General features: G+C 46.9%; 1 protein-coding gene across 1 annotated transcript in view; it reads left to right on the top strand.

The window, feature by feature from the left end:
* Positions 1-1322: 1322 nt before the first annotated feature.
* The window catches only part of LOC119375409 (uncharacterized), an 87599-nt gene continuing 68985 nt past the window's right edge, over positions 1323-19936 (top strand). Inside the window, exon 1 of the mRNA XM_049411259.1 lies at positions 1323-1506. Coding sequence (XP_049267216.1) covers positions 1360-1506 — 147 coding nt within the window. The 5' untranslated portion in view covers positions 1323-1359. The remainder of the gene's footprint in view (positions 1507-19936) is intronic.

Genomic DNA, 19936 nt, shown 5'->3' with positions numbered 1-19936 from the left:
AGATAGATAGATAGATAGATAGATAGATAGATAGATAGATAGATAGATAGATAGATAGATAGATAGATAGATAGATAGATAGATAGATAGATAGATAGATAGATAGATAGATAGATAGATAGATAGATAGATAGATAGATAGATAGATAGATAGATAGATAGATAGATAGATAGATAGATAGATAGATAGATAGATAGATAGATAGATAGATAGATAGATACTCGGTTTTTAGAGCTTCAGTTCGTTGATGGTGTACTTATAACTTGTGGTTTGAGCAGATCCCTGCACACGTCTACGATGCAACGCATTTAATTTTCATTGTATCTGTTTAGTTCAACTTTACTGTAGCTGACAATCAAATGTTCTGAGGCCTTGTATTTACAAAAGACATCATTCGATTAGAGTGGATGCTTGGGACGTGTTGCTGTTGCTAAGTTAAATTTGTAGCTCCTGCTCTCCGTTTGCATGTAGTGCCCTCTTGAATTCAAAACCATTCGGTAGTGTAAAAGCATCCTGTAATGTACTTACGTTAAAGCATTGTTTATAGGAGTTTATAGGACCCTGATGCCGTCCATATTTTTTATTAGAAAGTGCGGCTCGCTAATGAGAATAACAAAATACAAGAAGAAAGTTCGTATTTTTGGGCGCAGAAATTTTAACTAATCTGCTTCACCGGTATTCAATACTTATGTCATCTGTGCGGTGCTTTTGTATCGCTTATATGAGCTGCCGAAGAAGAAAAACAGATAGCATAAGCACAGCCAGAAAGCTTGGGCTTCCAACGCACAACCGAAGCGCCGCGAACACAACTGACATAATTAACTGGATGCTGGGCAACAATTGCTTTCCTTGGTAGCATTTTTGTGTGCGCCTTTCTAGCCTTCTATCACCTTTAATGCTGCAGTAGAGTAAGAAACGTCGGCTCCGGCGATGCTCCCTGTTCAACGATTTCTCTAAATTTTAATTAAGCCTCCCTCTTTCCCTAAACATCCGCCTTGTTTGGAGTAGTGCATCCAGGTCTTATGCATGCTTAGAAAACCAAGTCTAGTGCTCACAGTGCCATGCGTTAGCCTTTCGAAGCTAAACTATCCGCTATGTTCTGGGCAACGCGCAGCGGAAGCGTGTGACTGGAGTGCTGATACGTTCATGCTTTCCCGCAGGTGCCTCAACATGAGCGTCATCCGTGACCTAGGTACAGACTGTTCGCCATCCAGCACCACGTGACCGAAGCAGTGTGTTCAGCGCTGCCTCACCACTATAGCCCTCGCGACCAGTGGCCATGTGAGGAGTGATTGCGGGTGAGTGGGGCGGCCCCTATGGCCAGCACCGAGAACCCTCTGATCCAGGACCACGCCGCCATGACCCTGGGCGGCAGGCAGCAGCCGCCGCAGCATCTTCAGCAGCAGCAGCAGCATGCGCGGACGACGTCCCTGGGCCTCACGGCGCTCATGTCCTCCTGCCAGCTGAACAACGAGCTGGAGGTCAAGGCGCTGCTCCAGAGGAAGGTACAGCAACCTATACGATACATTATCGAGAGAGAGAGGAAAAAAATGCTGTACTGAAATGCTGGAGATGTGAGCCTGGCTATTCGCCTGACATTTCTACTCGACGTGATGGGTGATGATTATTATATAACGGGTGTTTCAAGAAATGTGTCCAAAATCCTCAAAAATCAGGAAAATGTAATATTTGCTTGCTGCCTTCACAATTACCTTTTCTGTAGAGGCAGGCATCTTAAGATGGTTAAAGACATCATTTGGGACAGAATTTAGTAAGAAAGCTAAATTAATAAACTTCGGGAAAATTCGGCTGATCCCACTCATTCTGGCAGTCGATGCCATGCGAAGCATTAGGCGAGTAGTGGCTTCTACCGAATTTTTTTGTTCTTTTCAGTGAAGCGTTGCGAGTTGTGCCGACTTCTTTGTGCATTTTGAGTAGTTATGAGTATATCATCGGCAGGCTCTTAGCGACAAATTTTTTTCAGGGTGGTGGGTAGGGGAGCACTTGCTGCTTGAGGAAAGCAACGCTATACCTGTAATACGTGCCCGGGTTTTACGTCCCAAAATTACGACATGATATTAAGGGACGCCGTAGTGGAGGGCTCCGGAAATTTTGACCATCTGGGGATCATTAACGTGCACCTAAACCTAAGTACATGCGCGTCTAGCATTTCGCCTTCATCGAAAATGTGGCCGCTGCGGCCGGGATTCGATCATACGACCGCCGGATCAGCAGTCGAGCACCATAATCACTAGACCACCGCGTCCTAGCGTCAATGACAGCATAAGCCACGCATCATACCGAACGTAGTTATGCCTCCTATACCCGAATCACTCTGCGCGTTCACTGTGTAGGGCAGTTCTGCGCAGGTGGAATAACCCTGCCACGCCCTCTGGTCCTATTGCGGACACGCAAGTTCCTATTCCGTTCACGGAGCTCTATTTCTCACCGATCGCTTCATTCTGTACCACGTGGTGCTTACTGCTCCAGCCGAGAGTGTCGCAATGTAGGGGACGTCGTCAAGTTCGAAGGAAAGGGAACGAACACAAAAAAGAACCGCAATTGTACCTGTTTTATTCTGTCATCTTTTTTGTTGTGCTTCGCTTTCATATAGGGCGGGCCGTGATCACAGGAAAGCCGGAGTTGCTCGAAGAATACGTAGCGAATGTACGGTCTCGTGCGTGACAGCGGCGCAATAGGTTTCCGGTGAAGCGACACTCGCGACATTTTGCGCCAAGCTGTGGGCGCAGCGGCGCCTGTAATGTTATCCTGGATTACTCGCGTACGCATTGCCTATATTTCGGATGGAAAAACCACTGTGGATTTAGTCGATAAGGCTTCTGAGCGCAATGTCAGAGGTTCGATAACCGATCGCGAGGTGACTACGTTTAGTTGCGGAGGGTGTTGTAGTGCGGATACGCTCACGTGCCTAGCTTTGTTTGTGCAGCGTATTCTACTGTTAGCTGGAACAAATGAGGTGTTAGTGGAAGGGTAGAGCGTGCGACAATTTTTCACGTGCGCTGTGTAGCCACGCTGCCTTTGCAGCTGATAAATATCAATTGGTGGTGCTGAAATCACCTGGCGTAGTGAAGTGCAATGGCCTAACTGTAGTGGTGTATTCTAGGGGGGGGGGGAACATTCCTTTGAACATTTTTTGCGAGTCCTGACTTGCCAGGTATATGACTCTCTTTAAAGAGACACGCTAACTCTCTTGTACATCACACGACTCTCAGAAGAGAGTATAATGATCTTCAAAGAGAGTTCAATCGTCTCTTTAAAGAGAGTCGTATACGTGGCAAGTCAGGGCGGCTCACAAAGAGTGTTCAAAGCAATGTTTTTTTAACTGTATACATGCAGCTGAACACCACCAGAAACCCGGGAGATGCACATCCAATTGCCCCTTTAACGAACGACTGAACTGTATATTAAGAAACTCTAGGTTGGCGGAAGCCAAGCAAAAAGCACCCGCTACACTGCATTCATAGTAACGCTTCTCTCAGTTTTTGGCGTTAGACTATTAAGTGCCGCCAGTAAATCATTAAGCAAGCATTGGATCACGTCTTCAAAGTTCCAGTGAATGTGCTTGCTTCTTCTAAAACCCCGTTTGTCTGCTTCCAAAGCATTTCTGTCGGCGTGCTCACATGCGCGATCATCAAAGTTATAAGCTTTACGCACTGTTGAATGTTTGGTGTTCGCACAAAAAAAAGAAAGAAAATACGGGAAGTTCGCACTAGGTCGCCCAAAGCTTGGCGCAGCGAAGCTGGTCGATCCTAAAGTCTTCAGGCTAACGCTTGTTACTTTTTTCTACCTCTTTCTCTCCCTCTCTCTTTAGTTCATACTCTCTCTTTCTTTGATTCTCTATCTTTCTCTCTTTCTTTAGCTTTCTGTTTTTCCACCCTTTCTTTCGGTCGATTTCTTTCTTTCTCTGTCTTTTTATGCTATATGTTTCTTTCTTCGATTCTCTGTTATTCTCTCTTTGTTTCTCTTTCTGTCGCTCTTCCCTTTCTCTCTCTTTCCTTATATTTCTTTCTTTTTCTTTCTACGCTTTACTCTCTCCCCTCCTCCTTTCCCTCTTCTTCACCCTCACTTCCCTTTCCCGCCCACTTGCTATGCTATACTATACAACTCTATGCTATGCCCTGCCAGCGTGTCTGGATAGCGGAGTGGTGACGACGCTATCCCGACGGTTTATTAAAGCATTTCTCAATTACTTGTTACGTCTGTCTAGAAATCTTAGTTGGTGTTTGGCGCCCGTCTGTCACCTTGTTTATTTTTGATGGACCGGCGGTGAGAAGTCGGATTTGCCCAATTTCTGCGGCACATATCCGTCCATGATGATGATAGTTCTCTTGTGGTCATCCGTTTTACCTCGGGCTTTAAAAAAAATACGGCCCATTCACTCCTTGAAGATGGTCGTAAAACGAAGATGTCTCTGTGCGATGATCCCCCTTGCGGCATTCCTCTCAGTGGCCCTTGTTGCCCTCAGTAGTAGCGGCAACTCTCCGTTGCCGCGTTGCCTCGGCTTCGCGAGTTCGCATTTCGGAGTCTTCAGCTCGCCGCTGGCGCATGGACCCAGCGTCGCGAGCTCGCAACACTGCGTCTTCGGCTCGGTGACGTCGCACATATGCGTATAGAAGACTCATATGTGCATACAGTATGTGCACCAGAAGCACCTTATAAGCAGCGCTTATTTATCTGAAATCTGGTATTAAACAAAGTTATAGTGGAACATGTGTAGCCCTTTTATATGCATTTTTTACACGGCATATCAGTATATGACACATGACGTAAAATAAACGTTGTATGAGCAGTGGTAGGGTGACTAAGACCGTCTGGCCGACATTTCGATAGCTGTACCCACCTTTGGCATGCCGAGTGCTTGATGCAATCAATGGAACGTGGACACTGGATCGCTTCACTTAAAGCACTTAAACGCAGCTTCCCTAACGGACACTGTAGCTTCCTACTCGTTCGTTGAAGTGTACTTGCCCGCGGTATGGTACTGCAAACGACGTTTATATCTGAGAGCAGAAATAAAACTTTTTATGCACGTCCAATGATCAGGACTGCATGCCTCTACGATTCCGACGTTCTTAATACGTTATTTTTCTCTGAATTGTGCAGACGTCGATCGAGAGTGAGCAATAAGCGAATGAAGCTAACGAATCAATACATCGGCTGAGAAGAAAAAGAAGATGGCTTTCGCCTTCGAGTCGTATTAGGCGAATGCATATTGCACGAATAACGAAAGAGCATGCATGTGATGTACTGATAACATTAGGGCGACATGGCAAACTTCGCCTCCCACCATGACGCACTGCAACATGGTGGTTCCAGTGACGGCAGTGCAAACCATCTATTCTTAGGCTACTTACGTAGGAAATCTGTCCATCTGTGCGTCTTTAACGTGATTCATTTACCTGTTGGAGTAACGTGGGCTGTCTGGGAAATACGGGGTAATGTTACGAAGGCCTTTCTGATCAATACGGGTTAACGATTATCTGTATTCCAGTAAAGAGTTCTCTCTCTCATGGTAAAGATGTAGCTATAGAAAGCAAATAACGAACTGAACCGACGAGTTACAAAGTGCATCGGTGCTCCAACCCTCGACCCTATGAGGATGCAAGGTACCGATACCTTGACCTCCGATTTATACGCCACATGGAACTCCCGAACCATCCAAGTGGGCAGGCCATGGAGGCATCGACCTGTCAACATCGTTCCTTTGTCGCGGACGCTGCCGCACAATCGTAGATTATCATCATCATCATCATCATCAGCCTGTCTACGCCCACTGCAGGGCAAAGGCCTCTCCCATGTTCCGCCAATCAACCCGGTCCTGTGCTTTCTGTTGCCACGTTATACCTGCAAACTTCTTAATCTCATCTACCCACCTAATTTTCTGTCTTCCCCTCACGCGTTTGCCCTCTCTTGGAATCCAGTCAGTTACCCTTAATGACCACCGGTTATCCTGCCGACGTGCTACGTGGCCGGCCCATATCCATTTCTTCTTCTTAATTTCAACTATGATATCCTTAACCCCCGTTTGTTCCCTGACCCACTCTGCTCTCTTCCTGTCTCTTAAGGTTACACCTATCATTTTCCTTTCCATCGCTCGCTGCGTCGTCCTCAATTTTAGTTGAATCGTAGATTATACTCTAAACTAACCAGCAAACCCGCTCTAGCTTCTGTGTCATATTTTCCAAGGGCGTTGCTTTCGCAAAGAGTAAGACCAGTCTATAGAGAAGTAATGTGTATTGCGCCGCCCAAATCACCCTATCCCTTTAACTTGACTTGTTTATTTGACGCATGCAGCACCGGTACCACAACGTTTACGCAGCTTACCGCGACGCTACAGACGGTACATGCAGCAATTTCGCCAAGGTAGAGTGCCAACTACATTCGTGAATCGTGATTCTCATATGAGAGAGAGAGAGAGAGAAAGAACAGCTTTATTTAAAAAGGAAAACGAACTCCAGTGCGCGTGGCTTCTCCTCATGCTAACGCAGTAATCTTTCGCTTTCTCAAATGATGCCGTATATATTAAGGCGAGAGCTTTAGATGCATCATCAAACGCGCGAAAAAGCGACTGTAGGAAAAGCGATGTCACCGTGATGTCACTATGAACTTATTGTACCGTCACTATGACGTCACATAAGGTGTCGTCGTACGATGACGTCATCACAAGACATCGCCGCTTGGTCAAAGGTGGACCAATCCTGGGGGCAGTGCAAAACCACGTGAGGTGCAGAAAGCTTTCGTGAGGAGGGCGGGGGAATTAACACAATCGAATGAGAAGAAAAACTAAGAGGAACGTGTATTGCGCATTCGAGTCGTCTTAAGTCTATTCAAAAGGGACCATGTGAGCTTTTTGTGAATTGTGAATATGATTGTCAAAGTAGGTAGACCGTGAAAGTAGGTGTCCTTAATTATCAGAGATGACAGATTGGTGATATGTGGTGTCGTCGTGCTACTTTGTGGCTTTTTATGCGAAAGCATACGTTAGTGTACATCCCTCGCGATCTTTGAACTGTGAAAGGCCAGCGGTCACAGTGTGTCCTGGACTACCGTACTTACTCGCACCCTACAGTGGAATATCGTTGATACGTGTTTCACGGGAACCGGAAAATAAAACGTATTGTGCGAAAATCGTATTAACCATAGAAGTTAAATAAGGGAGGAAAATATGCATACTCCTTCAGCAACTCATCTTTAGTGAGCAACATTGAAGTAGCTGGTCAATTTGCGGTGCACTTTCTTCTTCTTGCTACAAAGAGATCGCCTTGCAGCGATGTTTCGCCGCAAAACCAGTGCTGCTACGGCCTCAGCGGCTGTGCAACTTGCAGATCGGGACTTGTTGGAACACGGTTTGAGCTAGTATACTGAAGAATAAACGTAGTATTTCTAGATATATCGATCAAGGTCCCCTTTTGAGGTCGTATTATCCAATCTTGGGCAAAAATGTGATCGTATTAACCCCTTAAGTGCCGATTGAATTACAAAAAAGTGTCCCAGAATTGCCAAATTTTTACGACATGAAATGCTTCAGTAACATGTTCAAAACAGAAAAGAACTTGCGAAAATTTTTTACAGCTTATAAAAACGCTTTATTCATCATACTTCGCACCGTGATGTAATACCCAGGCCCGCAGCCAGGAAAAGTGACAATTTCTCATAACGAGCTCAGCTCGTCATAAGCCTTTAAAGGATTAAACGCATAAAAATACATTATTTTCAAGAGACGTTGGCCGGGAATAAAAAACAAATGTATTAGGCCGGGAAACATATTGCACATAATGGTATCAACGAGATTACACTGTATACACGGGCTAATTAACATTGGCTTAGGTTGTCTACCGCAGGCCGACTATTGGCTAAACATAGCTATATGATTAGTAATTTCGGCTAGCGTTTTGTAACTGTAGGCAAATGTCAGCAAGCGCTGCCTTAGCTTGGCTAAAGCAACGCTATAGCCAAGGCAACGTGCTGCATTGACATCGCACTGGCCTCTAGCATTTCGCCTCCCTCATAAATGCGACCGCCGCGGCTGGTATTGAGCATGCGTCTTTTAGTTCAGCAGCTGAGAAGGCAGAAAGTTCGGTGGGCAACCAAGTACAATAGTAAGGTCATTCCGCGGCCACTTCGCTGTTGAAGAACTCCTTGAAGGGTATTCTCAACGCTCACGTGTATACTGGGTACTCCCAGCTAAGTTTAGCAAGCTTGACGAAAAGGCTTCAACTTAAATTGAGGGTGGCGCAGCGAGCCAAGGAAAGAGGAAAAAAAGATAGGTGAAACCTTAAGGGACTTGAAGAAAGCAGAGAGGGTCAAGGAATGAACGCGTTCAGGATATCTTTGTCGAATTCAAGAAGAAAGGACATGGGCCGGACATGTGGTAAGAAAGCAAGACAGCAGCTGGTCATTAAAAGAGGCAGAGTGGATACCACTAGACCGCAAGCACGCGAAAGGGTGGCAGAAAGTTAGGTGGGCCGATGAGATTAATAAGTTTGCGGGGTTAACGTGGTCGCGGCATGCACAGGACCGGGTTAATTGAAGAAACTTGGGAAAGGCAAGTGCCTTCCAGTGGGCGTGGTCAGGCTGATGATGCGAGGAAAAGCAGTAATAATAATTGTTGGGGTTCAACGTGCCAAAACCACGATATGATTATGAGGGACGCCGTAGCGGAGGGTTCCGAAAATTTCGACCACCTGGGGTTCTTTAACGTGCACCTAAACCTAAGTACATGGGCCTAAAGGAAAGCCAAGTGAAAATTTGCACACTATACGTTCATTAGACATACGAGCTTTTCAGTCATCTGTCCCCTTTAGATAACAATACTACGTTCGGGCATCAGTGACTCGGCTTATTAAAAAAATAACTAAATTTAAAACAAGCAGCACATTGGCTAGCGTTAGCAGGAACAACATGTAAAGAGTGTGTTTGTTCTTTGTGTTTTATTGGCTTGCGATGTCGTTCATTCAAAAGCGGCCCATCCACTTGTTATGTGAAGCTCGCCGCGGGAGAAAAATTACTAATATGTAGCAGCCTATTAACTACCGCTCGACGCACGTGCGTGGCATGCACGCATTCAAATGGGCGGCACCACGACATAATCGTTTGTGATAGCGAACCAAGCTTCTCGTGAATATGACCAAGTTCTGAGTTGATGTCGTTGGCCTCCAAAGATTGTGAAAAATAATTATACGGTGCACGCGGAAGTACTCTGCGCTTAGCGCAAAGCAATGAAGCAGCGTTCCGCCACAGTCGATTTGCGTTTAGCGCATAACCGGCCTGAAGCAAAGAGTTGAAAGCATCTAATTTATTGTCGTCTAAGAATGCCGATCCCCATTTTTATATAGAACGAAGATTCTATAGCGAATTGTTACTGTTCAAGCTTGTTAATATTGAAGTCGACGCGGTTGTGTCACGTGGCTTGTAAAGTATGAGAGATAAATGGAAATCAACAGAAGGGCTACTACCGGGATATACGCAAGAACTGTAGCAGGCTCTCGGTCACTGCTGCACTCCCCAATGTTTGTTCAGTATGTGCTATCTGCGCCATAAATAATAGACGCCGTGTCTTGTTACACAAAAAGTAATATTTGCTTGGTTTTTACGTGCAAAAAACATGACGCGATTTTTAGGCACGCCGTAGGCATGGGATTTTGGATAAATTTCGGCCACCTGGGGTTATGTAATGTGCGTCTAAATCTAAATACACGTGTGTGTCTAAGTGCATGTAATTCTAAATACGTGGACTTGCTGGTGTGGCTTGGGTGGGGGTCAAGTCTTGGTGTTTCTTGAGGAGGGCAAGTGCTTTTTTGCGGCCCTTTGCCCACGCCCGTGTATAAATATGACGAATCACACTGCGCGCAGCGAGAACTATACTGGAGATTAAAACTTTGAGGCTATGTGCCTGGACATTGCGGAAGTGCCGCATTCTCGCGTGTCCCGTTTCCTGCAAACCCGACGTCGCACTTGTTCATTGACTGAAGAACGCATGAGGTATCCGACTCTTAAGCACACGGTCAATGGAGCGATCAGCTGTTTTCGACTCACGAGGCACCTACTTAAATGTGCCTCATTCACCGTGCACGAACGCCGGTGATACAGTCGCCGACATATGTACGCTGGTGTTGACGCCTTGTTTGTCTGTCAAAAGACCGTAACAACTATCATCGCCCAACAACGAGGTTCGTCGGTTCTAACAGACAACACCGAGTGAAGTTCGAGGACTGCTCAAAAGTGAAGAATATGTGAACAGCAAGATTACACGTCAGCTTGCGAAATATAACAGCTATCGTCGATGACAAATGCCCGCAGACCGACCAATCTGATTGCGTCACCCGACAGATAAACCACGGCTTTCGTGGAATGTGGTGCATACAAGAAGCTGACCACAAAGGATGAGGTGGACCATTCGACCTGACATCAATTAAAGTTGTATGGCGGTCCAGAAGTGAAAGATGTGTGAAAACTGCTGTTTTAACGTGTCATCATGAAAATAACGACAGCCGCGCCGCCCCTGAACTGACAGCGCAATGACCACTCTGATTTCATCGTCAACTACACTACAATAACGTTCGCGGTCTACGGCGCGTGAGCAGTCAACCAATGGCGTAGTCAGGATGACATCTGTCTCTCGCGCTTCTTGATGGGGCAGGGGCGGTGCTCATACGTCCTCATCTGGGGCCGTGGGCGTGTATCGCATAAACCGGTCACCGATCATCCGTTATTGCGCGCGCTCTCCTATTCATGTCATCGCTCGGACAGTGCCAGGGAGGCTTTCATTGAAAATGCCGGACGCCGCTGACGTGGCGCACCGCCGTTTTTATGCGCCATCTACTCTCTATCCGAGCGGGCGCGCGCGCTAATGACAGTGTCCATGCAGAAAACATGCTTCCCGGAAGCATGCACGATGAACCCATGCGCAAATGAAGGAGAACCGAACGACGCCTCGCGTTGGCCGTCATAAATTAAAAGCCTATGGCTGCCGGCGCGATTAGCATACGTTCTCTCTCACCCACTTGATCACGTCCTTCTCTCCCGAGCGCTGATTGCTTTAGCTACTGTTTCACCCACACTTCGTCGCATCCTTCTTTCCAAAGCAGCCGGTGGCTTTTAGCCGCAGTACCCTCCGCCCTTGTCGGTCGACTGCTACGTAATATGTTGTGTTAGGTAACTTGCGAACACTGACACGGTATAGAGGGCGCGGCGAGCAGCATTTCGGTGGCTTGGTTGCCAGCGAACAGAAGTTCTCGCACGTTACCGCTAGCCTGTCATGCTCTCTCGGGAAGCCGATAAGACGCTGTGTTCTCACATTCATAGGCCTATTTGTATACTGCGCCCTGGCTTCACTGAGGACTAATCGTTTCTTGGCCGAAAGTTTCGCATTCGAGACCTGTGAGCTCCACGTCTATGTAATTGATCCCTGGTGCGGAAAAAAAAAGGAAACTCTTCTGTGCGCTTCGTTTCAACGGGGGCACACATCGAGACGAAGGGAATGTTGTTCAACGTTTGCGCATGGTTCAACAAGACCCTCTGATATATTCTGACGGTTGTCTGAAGGCCCGTTACCTGCCATCTCGGTGTTGTGGTTCCGGAAGCACTACAACGTGTGAGCTCTGCCGTGTGCGTTCGTGTCGAAGCTCACATCCGGCGCACACTATCCTCTAGAATACGCCGGAGCGCAGTGGGGAGCGCAACGAAGAAAGCAGTTTTTCGATGTTATCGAAGACTGTGAAACGCACGTTACAAGCCGTCGTTAGAAGACAAAGCCGGATGTTTTGATCTTGTGATAATGTGAAAACGAGGGCGTTCGCGGAGAGTGATCTCGCGCCCACGCGATCTCGAGGTTGTGTGGAACAGTGGGTCCTGCTTGTTCCCTTGCTTGTTCTTTGAACAATGTCGCCAAACTTGGGAAGCAGTGGATTCTACTCGCTGTTCTTCAATGTTCCCGAGAACCTCGCGCTAACAAAATGGAACAGACTTTCCAGAAAGAAAAGCGTAAGTCACTGTTCTTCTTTTGTTTTGCTGCTCTATTCTTGGTAGATCTTCACTGTAATCATCATGAGCTCGGCTACGCCCACTGCAGGGCAAAGGCCTCTCCCATATTTTTTTTCCCAATTAGCCCGGTCCTGTGGTTGCTGCAGCCACGTTATGCCCGCGATCTTCTTAATCTCATCCTCCCGGCCAACTTTCAGCATTCCCCTCGCGCGCCTGCCTTCTCTAGGAATCCAGCCTCTTAGTCTTAATGACCAGCGGTTAATGTGAAACACACAGCGCGAAACTACGACGGGGACACAGGAAGGAAACACACACAGCGCGAAACTTACAACAGTTTATTTGATGAATTTTCCTAGCATATATACAGAAAACAGCCACACCAATTCGCATGTCAGAACAGATACACTTCCTATCATCTTGGAAAATCCGATCGAAGAAATGCTCTCTCTTTATTTGATAACATGACTGACGGTGAACTGACACATTCATCGCCCAACCTTTGAATCATCTCAGCTTCGATAGTCTCACGCACATGCTTCTTACTATGTTTGCTTACGACATCAGCTTCATTAAAAATTGGCACACACGTGCAGTCTTACAGTGCAAAGCAAGAAGACTCCCCTGACCTTTCGTTACGTTGCTAGCATGCTCTCTGAATCTCTCATTTATACATCGGCCAGTTTGGCCGATGTACTGCTTCCTACAATTCAGCAGAATAGAATCAACTGCGCAATCTTGAAAAGGAGCACGGTGTTTCTTTGTGCAAGAATTTGCCTCTTCACTACTTCTGTTGGGCTGCGTTAGCCTACACAAAGAGGCTAGCTTTAGCGGGGCCGAAAATACAGTTGACACCTCTGATTTGTCAGCGATTCGTTTAAGATTATGTGCCAGTTTGTGAATATATCGAATGACCGCTCTCTTCTTTTTGTTGCTTGGTTGTGGTTTTTGAGTAGTACTTCAGCTACTGAAACCTGCACATGCATCGGATAGCCCGCCTGAGATAAGCGTGGTGACTGAAGCTGCACTGCCTCCATCATTAGATGAGGACATGACTTGTACATGGCATTTCTAAAACAAAAACAAGCAACACTTCTTTTCACCAACTTCGAATGTGCAGACCGAAAAGGGAGCACCGGTTTAACAGCCCTAGGATCATACATCCAGCACACGTGTTCAGCACTAAAATTTAGCAGCAAGTCAAGAAAACGTAATTTTCCGTCAACTGGAACTTCGTGTGTTACCGTTAAAGGATCGAAACGATCCCGAGTCATGTTAAGTATGCAATCAACATCCGATTCAAGTAAGGCACAGTTAGACTAAAAGAAAATCAAGTAATCGTCAACAAACCTAAAAATTTTTTAACACAACTCTGTTCAATCCTTCCGAACAGGTCATTGACAACATTGGCTAAGAATAGGTCACTAGCACAGGTGCTATAGCCGACCCGATACACACGCCTTGCTTTTGCAAGTGCGCTTGTCCATCCCCAATTATGTAGGTAGACTTTAAATATAAAGACAGAATCTCTAAAAATCCACTGACATGAATCCCAGTGTCATTTTCAAAATTGTTTAGGCGGCAATTGACGAGTACGAATGTGTATGTTTCACAAACTGGCACATAATCTTAAACGAATCGCTGACAAATCAGAGGTGTCAACTGTATTTTCGGCCCCGCTAAAGCTAGCCTCTTTGTGTAGGCTAACGCAGCCCAACAGAAGTAGTGAAGCAAATTCTTGCACAAAGAAACACCGTGCTCCTTTTCAAGATTGCGCAGTTGGTTCTATTCCGCTGAATTGTAGGAAGCAGTACATCGGCCAAACTGGCCGATGTATAAATGAGAGATTCAGAGAGCATGCTAGCAACGTAACGAAAGATCATGGGAGTCTTCTTGCTTTGCACTGTAAAGACTGCACGTGTGTGCCAATTTTCAATGAAGCTGATGTCGTAAGCAAACATAGTAAGAAGCATGTGCGTGAGATTATCGAAGCTGAGATGATTCAAAGGTTGGGCGATGAACGTGTCAGTTCACCGTCAATCATGTTATCAAATAAAGAAAGAGCATTTCTTCGATCGGATTTTCCAAGATGATAGGAAGTGTATCTGTTGTGACATGCGAATTGGTGTGGCTGTTTTCTGTACATATGCTAGGAAAATTCATCAAATAAACTGTTGTAAGTTCAGCGTTGTGTGTGTTTCCTTCCTGTGTCCCCGTCGTAGTTTCGCGCTGTGTGTTTCGCTATGCTACAGCAACATGCGCAAGTTCTTTCCAGCGGTTAGTTTTTCTCTACATGTCCTGTCCATGCCCATTTCTACTTCTTGTAATATCGCAGACTAAAGTAATTTATTACGCTCGGCTTTCATCTTCGTAATTTATAGTTCAGTGAAGTGTCCTTGTAGGTCTCTGATGATGTGGTCGGACGTCAACGTGCTCCTTGACCAATAAAAGCGCGGCATAGTGAAAATCAACTGTGAACTGCCGCTCCTTGAGTGAACGTGTAGCAATATTGGGTCAATGTATCCGCAATAAAAGAGGGTGCTTATTGGTTATGATGAACGAAACCTCGCCAAAGTTACAATGACTAGTTTATATTGAAGAATGAATTAGTTAGATCGTTGTCGTAGTGATATTTTAGATGAATGATGCCTTTTTTAAATGAAATAAAAATAAATGAAGGAGTTGCTGTCACCATTGCTTAGCGACGGCTACCCCTTTCCACTTGGTTGTTAGAATAGAAAAAGAAATTAAGAAACAAGAACAATGTATAGATACATATATACAGTACTACATTTGGTAAGTTCAAAAGCTCTTGTTTGAACAGAGCACACATACAGTCGCGGTGCACACTTTCGATTTAGTCCGCTCAATATTCATCACAAATATTGGTGTCTGCAATAAAAAAAAGAATGTTGGAACACTTTTCATTGCTTTGCGGTTTATCGTAGAGGGCTATGAGCCTAGTGTTTTCGCTAGCGAAAACGTTTGCTCCGAGTCCAGCGTGTAGAGTTCCTGTTCGAGTCGCCGTTGTTGGGTATCGGGTGTCTCAGCTTGCGGCTGCTTCTGCGCAGTGCTGATAGACGGAGCGGACAAGGCGACGGTGAGTTAAGGCAAATTTATATAAATATATACAGAGGCATTACATAATCGGCACTGGGGCCGGCAGCTTATGAGGTTCGCACTGAGGTGCGACGACGACCCGGGATTTCTTCATTCGCTGTCTCCCTCTCCGCGCAGCTCGGTTCTTTTTTAGCCCTGGCCGATTCCTTGCATCAGCCAGTAGTTCGAAGCCTCCAATGAGGAACCGCCGTTGGTCGCTGGGTGGAATCGGATCCGTGGATGAGGGGGCTTGCCGCACGTTCCGTGAGAAATTGCCGTCAGTTGCGTCAGACGCATCGCAGGAGTTACCGGGGGTTGCATGGCACCTCGCTGGTGTTGACGTTGGTTGCATCCGACAGTCGATCGATGTTGACAACACTTGCGTCAGACGTTCTACCAGCTTGAATATCTTGCCGAAGCAAGGAAGTTTGGGTTGGGAGCCCTGGCATAACACCGTATATGTGTGTCACGTTAGGGAGAGTCGAGCAACAGATGACGTACATACATTCTCGTCCTCGTGGCCGCACGAACATGTTGACAATGATGCATGCCATTGATTGATTGATTGATTGATTGATTGATTGATTGATTGATTGATTGATTGATTGATTGATTGATTGATTGATTGATTGATTGATTGATTGATTGATTGATTGATTGATTGATTGATTGATTGAAGTATTCTAGGAGGGGAGATTTCATTTGGCGCATGCTACAGATCATACTGCTGTTCTTATGCCAACTCGTGGAATGCCTAATCTGACGAGGGGCCAATGACGGTCGTTTCCTCGCTCAAGGGCTACGTCTTCTCCGAAATTAAAGGTCTATTCGATTCAAGAAAAGTGCACGGCACCACATACAAAAACGCCAGGCCTGCGCTGAAACCGCAGCACAGTCACAGCGAAAGCTGGAAGAGCGGCGTTGTAAGCTCACTTGGGGCTACAATACAAGTACACTAGAAAGGTACCCACTACGCCATAAATCACAATTTTTGTGAAGTTGGGAAGCACCTACTAAGCCATTATTCGTCATTCTGCGGAGAAGCGAAGCACCAGCTACACGTCTGTAAGGCATTATGTGCACTTTGTTGACGCGACGACTGATGACGATGAAGAATTATGGCTCATCCCTTTGTAATGGGTTGGAAGCTTTAAACGGCCCACCAGTAATGTTTTTGCATTGGGTGACGCCCGCTCGCTATTTCCCTCTCCCGTCATGCTGTATAACATACGTTGACGTGGGAGAGAGACGGGGGGGGGGGGCGAATAACTTTACTGAGACCCCGAGGAAATGGATCATGCGCTTATGGGCTTCCTTGGCAACCAATACAAGTGCACTTGCGAGGAACCCACTACGCTATAAATCATTGTAATTTTTTAGAAGTAGGGCAGTAGGCACTGTGCCATTTTTCGTCATTCTACGGAGAGCGTTCGTACCTGCTAAACGCATGTAAGGCATTATGCGCACTTTGTTGATGCTCTGCCTGATGACGACGAAGAATTATGGCAGATCCCTTTGTAATGGGTTGGAAGCATTTCACAACCTACTCGTCGCGCAATTCGCATTGTGTGACGCCTGGTTACAGAATTCGCGTTGTGCGACGCTTGGTGCTTATTTTACTCTTCTACTACGCTATATTGCATATGCTAATGTGGTTCCTTCCCGACATGAAACCTGTATAGGACCTTTTTGCAAAGCAGTTTCAAGCACCGGCATGGCTCAGAGGTTGAATACTGGGCTCCCACGCAGAGGGCCCAGGTTCGAACCTCGTTCCATCCTGGAATTTTTTTCTTATTTAGTTTTTTTTTTTCTTATTTCGAGCGATACTGGTTACGGACACCGGCGGCGGCGGCGGCGGACAACTACGGCGCCAAAAACGGCCGGTGAAATGATCTCATAACAGCTTTCGCTGTAAAAGGTGCAGCCGGTGCTGATACTTGGTGCAGCAGGTGTCGTAGGTGTCTCGGCACCCGTTTCGGGGTGCAAATGCAACGCATCAGCAGCGTCACCAAGGTATATGTAAACTGGTAGCGTAACTTCCGTAGAAGCCCCCGTGTCAAGCCGGTGGCTAGTTGTTGCAACAGTCGCCATCTATGTGAGGAGGGGACAAACAGAATTAAAAAAAAGAAAAAGATGACGTCACGACCGGAAGCGGAAATGACGTCACGTTTTAACGCGATGGGCGCGAAATTATGAAATTTTTTGACAGGGCGCCGCTTCTTACTTTTTTTATAGCTGCATGTTCTTTTTCTTATCACTATGACGGCTCCATAATGGAAGCCTGCAAGATAACGGGAAGACGAAAAAGACAGATTTGATAAATAAGGTGCATTTTATTGGCGAAATATTGCAGTTGAACAGGATATTACCCCAAAATATATAACACAGAAATCAGAAGTAGCATAACAATTCAACGTGCACACTGTGATTGGTGTAATGTGGGCCCAGGATCCGAAATAATTCAACCGGCAGTCAGGTGATTCTGTACACACAACACAGACTTTAACACAACCGATAACTCTGACGATTCACACACAACACACTACAGCATTCCTTATTTACATCCTAAACGTCCTACGCGCCTCGCACACAAACTGTCCTACTCGCCGTTATGAACTGTTGCCGCTGCGGCGAGGTCGGTCGTCACCGGTACTCCTTGGGCAGTCAACAGTCACGCTGCCTTGACCGTGGCGAGGTGGTAGTGGTGGTGATGATGGCACTGCAGGCCGGTAGATCACCAGGCCACTGCAGCGCAGGTTAGCTGCCCGTCGCCAACATGAGCCGCGGCCACCTCGTGACACCACTCGGGCCCCAGGACTTCAGGCCAGGAACAGACTAGGCTGCCGGTCTCCGTGTCAGCAACGGGCACAGAGCGGGAATCAGGCTCACCAGGTCCACATGGCTACCGGACGCCTGGTTAAGCGATGTCGCGACCCGAACCGCCGACAAGCGGCTGCCGTTCCAACCGTGTCGCAATCCAACTCCTCAAGCCGCACGCCCCGCTCGCGCTTCCTTTTCGTCGTCTTCCCCTCCAAGGCGTACAGCAGAGCAGAACTGTCGTTCCCTCTTCGCCCCGTCACGGGCCACACAATCCACATCACACACACAAACCTTGCACACGTGTTGCTCTTGCATCCGTAGACAGCGCAGCGTTTCTTCGCGTAGAGTGGCGGACTCATCGTCCCGAAAGGCGACAGCACGCCGGCCGTGCGCTGGCAAAACACAGTCACTGAAACGGTTCCCGATGGCTGCGATGGGCTATATTACCTTCTGCCAAGTACCACGACCAGAAAACAACGGTTATGCGAGGAAATATCTACGGACGACAGGCAACAAACCTACTGCGCAAAAACGAGCGACGCCATTTGCATCTCAAAATGCGCAAAACCGTTGGCCCATGTTACCAGACTGCCTGCATGTGCCCGCTGTTTCTGAAAATAAACGAAAAAAATTGGCCACTCAGACACATACCCAAGACTAAAGTTTGATTAAAGTGATCTACTAATTTAATTCGTGACAAATAAATTTAAAACTAATGAAAATAAATGCTTAATTAATTTTTTGTTTTCATTATTTGTCCCCCCCTCACCTAGTAGCGCTTTAATCGTCACGCGGGTGTTGATGTTTGTCGCAATAGGTTTCCGACCACCTTTCGTTCCGACTTTTGCGACCTATTTAGATTGACCTTGGCGTCACCGCTTAAGTCTCAATCGAATGTTGAGGTGCAGGCCTGTCGTCTGCTGTTGGGCTAGTCACGGATAGCACGCGCAGTGGTCGTGAGTATTGTGCGTCCACGAATTTGCACCCGATTTGTCAGCATGGAGGAACTCCACATTGCCATGGAATTAGCTGAATCCGACAGCGAAGACGAGGAACTGTGTTCCTGTGTTCCAGAGCGGCTGCGTTCTTGCTCCGGTTCATCAAGCCCTCAAGACAGCTGAGTGAGCACTCAAGGTTTTTGCCTAAGGGTCGGGCGGATCTAAATAGTAGTGATTGGAAGGTGATTTGCTGTTTTATCGGCTGCTAGCACAACTGATGTCGACAACTTCTCCTGGTGATGGCCCAGGGCGGTCTCCGCCTTGGTCAGCCACTCTCTCACCTGATCAAATGCCGCTTGAAGCGTTTTTTCGCAGTGGTGTGAGCAGTATTCCTGTAGCGCTAGTGCCCCTGCACGGAGGATCCATTCGACTTACCAACCCGAAAGCGGTGCAGGCGGAACTACAGGCGGCCACGCGCCACTATCTTCACATTACTGATGTCCGGCAGTTTGGCAAAGGTGGGATTGTCTGCCGATCGCCGGACCAGGCTTGTGTGTATGATCTTCTAAAATGCTCGTCATTTGGAGCAATGCAAGTGAGTGCTTTCATCCCACCGCACCTTGCCTGCACCAAGGGAATTGTTCGCGGAGTAGACGCTACTTTAAGCCCAGCAGAGACACTTGAGAAGCTTTCCGCAGCTGGTGCGATAGCAATTTACCGGTGCAACAGAATGGTCGAAAACAAACGAGTGCCAACAGAGTCGGTGATTGCCACGTTTGCAGGTACATCATGCCCTTCGGAAATCAAAGTGTGGCCACTGATTTTTAGAGTAGATCCGCTTGCCTCGCGTCCATTACAATGTCGCAACTGCTGGCGATATGGACACAGTTTGGGAGGTTGCAAATCTGGCATGCGATGCTGTATGTGTGGAGAGAGTCACTCCCCGAACGACTGCACTGCTCAGTCGCACAAGTGTTGCCTGTGTGGAGGTGCTCACAAAGCTGATGAACCCACCTGCCCAGCTAGAGCGCAGGAAATCCAAGTCTTAGAGATTATGGATAAAAGGCGGTGCTCGCGA

Source organism: Rhipicephalus sanguineus, chromosome 11 (assembly GCF_013339695.2).
Source record: "Rhipicephalus sanguineus isolate Rsan-2018 chromosome 11, BIME_Rsan_1.4, whole genome shotgun sequence".
Classification (NCBI taxonomy): Eukaryota; Metazoa; Arthropoda; class Arachnida; order Ixodida; family Ixodidae; genus Rhipicephalus; species Rhipicephalus sanguineus.
This window is presented reverse-complemented; position numbering and strand designations above follow the sequence as displayed.